General features: G+C 36.8%; 1 protein-coding gene across 1 annotated transcript; it reads right to left on the bottom strand.

Annotated features, from left to right (window-relative positions):
- Nucleotides 1–1,958: 1,958 nt before the first annotated feature.
- On the bottom strand, nt 1,959–4,626 carry LOC122008274 (metal transporter Nramp2-like). Its single transcript, XM_042563953.1, has 4 exons — nt 4,069–4,626; nt 3,383–3,519; nt 2,641–3,293; nt 1,959–2,488 (listed from the first exon to the last, which is right to left on the bottom strand). The coding sequence occupies exons 1-4, from the start codon at nt 4,593–4,595 to the stop codon at nt 2,270–2,272; spliced, it is 1,536 nt and encodes a 511-aa protein (XP_042419887.1). The 5' UTR covers nt 4,596–4,626; the 3' UTR covers nt 1,959–2,269.
- Between the last annotated feature and the right edge of the window lie 1,064 nt (nt 4,627–5,690).

Genomic DNA, 5,690 nt, shown 5'->3' with positions numbered 1-5,690 from the left:
TTTGTTAATTACTTTTGGGATTCATCAAATCAAGATGGTTACTTTTTCTTTGACGTCAATTTCTACATTGATCACCATTCCTAACTTCTTGAACCCCTCGCCACAGTCCCCTCTGGACGGTCTAGTGGCTAGATTAGTGCATTAGATGTTGTCAACTTGAGATCTGGGATTTGAATCTTGTATAGCTGAGATAATGCATCCCTTATAAGTCAATCACTGGATTAACAATCACCCATGATTTATCTTTTCCGTGTTGATCTTAGGACAGGATGACGAAGGCACTGGGGGGGGACGAGCACATTCGCCTAATGCCAACTTGAACCCCTCACCACAGCATCAGTGCTCTTCAAACTAGGATCAATGTCCTGGACTAGCCAATTTCATGAAAAAAATAAAAAGAAGAGAAAAAAGAAATAGGTCAAACAGAGAAGATTTACAGAGCTTTAATTTTATTGGTCAATGTTAGAAGATTTATGCATGGTTTTTAAGCCATTATCCCTACTCGTTTTCTTTCTAGATTCTTGAAGCAGAGCCCTTGCGTTGGGACTAATTAATACAGTGAACGCAAGTGTATTTTTGACTTTTGAGAGCTGGATTGTTTGTTAATGATGTGTTCTTTGAATCTTTAACGTTTCAGTGGGAACATACAAAATCTGTGAGTTGAATTTCAGAAACTTAAATGTAACCAATGACGAGCGCTGGCTGCATCATTAAGATCCTGAATCCAGTTATGAAAAAGAAGGTATTGTTCATTCACTAGCACATATCAATGAAGTTTTACCCATTAAGTCCAAAGAAAAATCAATTCCTTTGTTAGACTGCTGTTTAATGTTAGTGTCTCTGGTAGCAACTACGTCTGCAATTACTATAATTTGTAGTAAATGCGATTGCTACAACATATTAAAGCAAATTAATTCACTATATTTTTGATACAATTATATATATATATATATATATATATATATATATATATATAGTAATTGTGATTAAATTGAAGTAATTTCGTTCTATGTTACAATAATTATAGTCACACCTACTATAATATTACTAGAATAAAGGGTATTTTCAATATGAAAAATATAACAAAATACTATTTTAATATTTTATATAAAAGGAATGTTCTTTTGATAAAAATGATAATGAGATCCAGGCACACTTTTTTATTACATTCTAGAATCATAACTAAATGGTGTGTGAAAGCTTGTGTATTTTGGTGATGACTGAGCCAACTTGTATTTTCTGCAGATAAAGAAGGAGATCAAAAGGCTTTAGAATCTCTGCAGTGGTCCAAGTATGGTCAAGCTTCTTGATATTGTCAGAGATCAGCATTCAAAAACTCCTAGCTTGATGATCGAATATGTTAACATTACAGACTTCAAAGCATTGAACCCTACGCTGACAGATTATGAGATATGATGCTACGTTGTCCCCAGAGCGTAGCACAGATGGGGAGTGCATGGTTCTGTGACTGAAAGGTCCAGGGGTCGATCCCCGGGGTGTCACTACCTGGGGTTAACGTCTCCGCTATGTACTTTCCACCTGTGTACCTGCATTTACCTCCCTCTATATCCGTGGGACCGGCTCTAGGGGACCGCTGATGTGACGGTTTCACTTTTTTTTTATGAGATATGATGCTACGTTTATGAACTTCTCAAGGTTTATATCTACATGGCATAAAATGCTCTCATCTTTAGCATGTTAATTATAAGAAACTCTGCAGGCTAATCTCAGATCTTTTGCATGGAACCTTTGTACGGCCATGATAAATCATGATCATCTTGTCAAAATTGCCAAATTACTTTGTTTTTTCTTTTCTTAATCTATATATATTGTGACATTTTCTGATCTCAACTTACTTCCTGCTGCTGCTTCTCACTGCCTCTTCCCTCCAAGCTACAATCATGGAAGAGTTTATCTTTTTCAAGTTTGCTTAGTCTAAATGTAGATGGAAATGTAAGAAAAATAACTCCCATCAACCTTTGGTGGATATTATTATATACTGTAAATGCATACATCACGTAGCACACTATTTTACAGAGCTTCTTTATCTTCTTTTTTTTTTCACATTTTTGTGCACTCTTTGATTCAACAATGTTAATATAATAAGGATATAAGAAGAAAATAACACACAAATTCTTGGTTAACACCTGCCTCTTGAGAGCTAGGGCTGAGCTTGCAAAGCTAAAGGACCAAGCAAACATTGCAATTCAAGAATGCCAGTCTAACATAAACGACCAAGCATTTCTTGCAAATTGTGAAATCCAAGTTGTTAGTTGCCACTGCAGAAACTTTTGCCGATTGTTATGGTAAGCCATGTGTATAAAGAACTCCTCCATATGGTAAGAAATATGATAAACATTATGTATACTACCACGGTGACAGAGAGGAGAGAATTTAAGAGTAAGCCATGCACTTCAGCTGACAAGAAATCTAGCAAAAGGTAGCCATTGATGATTATCAGAAAGCCAACCACAATCCAGGTTACCACCTGCATTACAACATCTAATAGTGTCAGAGAAGTATTCAGATGAGGTAATTAGTTAATATAGAAGAAATGGAACATTACAAGAATAATTCCTTGCATTAGGTTTATGACAAAACTGCATTTGACAAGTATAAAGAAGCAATGATCCTGCTTACTTTCATAAAAGGGCCAATTTTGAAAATTCCCATGATCTGTTCCTTTGATACCATAGTGAGAAGAGGAATGAGAGCAAATGGTATCTGAATAGATTGAAGAACATTAAGAGACTCATTCAAGGTATCCATGGCCGAGCCTTCACTGTCAAACCATAGAGCAACTATCATAGCCGGCACTATCGCAAAGCTTCTTGTAATCACTGAGCGAATCCACTTCTTTAAAGGAAGATTCAGAAAGCCTCCCATGATGAATTGTCCAGCATATGTCCCAGTGATAGTGCTGCTCTGTCCAGAAGCCAATAGTCCAACACCCCATATATATAAAATAGGGAATAGTGCGCCCCCATATTTCTCTTGAAGAAATTGCCCTGCATTCTCTAGCCCTATTGTATTGGCTATGTCTGTGCCATAGAACCCCTTTGCAAAAACTGTTGTAACGGATAAATTGATAAAGAAGGATATAACAAGAGCAACAGTGGCTTCTATGGAATAGTAGTGCATTGCTTCTCTAAGGTGTCTATTATTTTCATCGCCAACTCTTCTTGATTGTACAAGCGCAGAATGCAAGAACACATTGTGAGGCATGATAATGCAACCAACAATTCCCACAGCTTGTCTTATTGTGCTTGTACTTAGTTTTGGAACAATAATACCTGTGAAGATCTGAATGTAAGATCCTACTGTGCAAGATTTAAAGATAGAGTAAAAGCAGTTAAACCAAGAATTCTTTCAAAACAACTACCAATTAGAAGTTCCTTGCCACTGGGCTTGGCTTGGCCAAACATAATGGCAAAAGAGACGGCCATAGTTGTGATAAGAACTGCGAAGAAAGCCTCTAGTTTCCTCACACCATAGTTCTCAAGAAACAAGAAGACGAAGCTGCCAAACAGATGGAAGACATTATACTTTTTTAAATCAAAGTTTACGGTAACAATTCAAACCACAAAAAAAAAAAAAAAAATACAGCCCAACGGAACAGAGCCACGCCCAGTCTCAAGGTGAATAGCTTAACAGGAAATGAAACAGAATAAGAAAATATGGTGTCCTCAAAAATTCAGAAACAAAGGGATGGACATCAAAACGTAATCAACGTTAAAAAAAAAAAAAAGATGATACAAATAAATTAAACTAAAGAGAACAAAATTAATCAAGCAACAATCTTTTTGTGTATTTACTCTAACAAAAAAAACCCAGGAATTTTTCCTATTTCCACTGATAAAATTAATATGGAAAAAAAGCTTAAGAATGAAACAAATTACGCAAAAGGTACCAAACAAAATACCACAAGGGTCAAGTTTTTCACGGACCGTTCTTCACCGTATAAAAGGAAAGGAAAGATTTTAAAAGTGTAATATCGTAGCACACACAAAATTAACACTTTGATTTGAAAACGTCATGGGAAAAGGACAAAAGAAAGTAGAAGTGTACCAGTCCAAGGCTGTGATAACCACTCCAGCCCAGAGGGGAATCACCCCGCCGCTGAGGATCTTGATCGCGATTGAGCTCCCGATCACCTCCTGGATGTCGGCCCCGATGAGAGCGAGCTCGGCCATGAGCCAGAGCGCGACGGTGGCCCACCGGGGGTACTCTTCGCGGCATAGCTCCGCTAGGTGGCGCCCCGACGCCACTCCGAGCCTCGCGGAGAGCAGCTGGACGAGGAGCCCCATGGCGGTGGACCAGAGGAGCAGCCAGAGAAGAGAGTAACCGGCGGCCGCGCCGGCCTGGAGATCCCCCTCGAGGTTACCAGGATCCAGGAAAGCGATGGACATGAGGAAACCAGGGCCAGTGAACTGCCACAGCTTCCGCCAGGAGAAGGGCGGGAGAGAAGCGACCCCCTCCGCGGCCTCAGATTCATCTTCACGGTCGGAGACCGATATGACCACCTTCTCTTCGTAGTCGTAGGCCGTTTCGTCCTCGTCGAGGGATCGGATTTCGAGGAGCGGAGCGGACGTCATTGCCGAGCTCGGAGTCGAGCACGAAAAGCAGTACTCAAGCAGTTGGAGGGGTAAAGCATATAAAGGAAGCTTCGGGTTCAGCATTAATGGCAATCTTGCAAACATCCCCCTCCAAATCATGTAATTTAATATTCTCCCTTTTAAGGAGAGTTATTTTTTAAAATGTCTCCGATTTTTAACTTTTTTTAAAACAATAAAATTTCATTAATATTAAAATGTATTATAACATGTCACTTTATTTATAATAAAAAAGTGAATAAATTTTTATAAAGAATAAATAATTTAAATAACAATTAGAAGGATAAAACAAATATCGGGTTTTAAATAAATTTAAAATATTAGAACGTATTTTAACTCGAGTAAAAATAACACTTTAAAAATATTAATTTTTTTGATTAAAAAATTAAGAGGATAGAAACTAAGAAGAGAAAAAGGTAGTTGTCTTGATAAATGTAAAAAGTATACTCGATAAATAACGAGTATAAAGATTAAGAAAATTTTAGATTAAATAACGAGTATAAAGATTAAGAAAATTTAAATCTAAAAAGAAAAAAATTAAATTATCCTAAATGCTATAAACAAATAATTCTAATAAATATATATAATATAGCATTCTCCGTTAAACTTACATGTTACAGTTAGAAGTATTAAAATTTATCAGACAAAAAAAGTAAGCGCAAAGTGGAATGATTCTTGATAAACATATCAACTATCTACAGTGAGGAAGGAACAAAAGATATTGTGATAGTGCTAAGCTATAGATGCTGATGAGTGAGATAACAATCGGCCTCAATATACTTCGTTCTCTTATAAAAAAAATTATATTACACTCAATCTGAATAACACTCTTATTATCACAATGAAGAGAAATAAGTTGCTGAAGAAAAATTCTCATATCTGCAAACAACCAATGTAGCTAAGTAATCTCACAAGTGGTGGTCAACTTAGCTTCTGTGAAAAATCTGAAAACAACATATTATTTTTTACTCTTCCAAGATCTAAGAGAATTTTCAAGAAAAATACAACTTACTGGTAGTCAACTTACGATTCATAGGGTCACCTACCCAATTAACATCAAAATATACACATAGCTCT

This window comes from Zingiber officinale, chromosome 8A (assembly GCF_018446385.1).
Source record: "Zingiber officinale cultivar Zhangliang chromosome 8A, Zo_v1.1, whole genome shotgun sequence".
NCBI classification, from domain to species: domain Eukaryota; kingdom Viridiplantae; phylum Streptophyta; class Magnoliopsida; order Zingiberales; family Zingiberaceae; genus Zingiber; species Zingiber officinale.
Note: the sequence above shows the minus strand (reverse complement) of the source record. Positions and strands in the feature narration are given on the sequence as shown.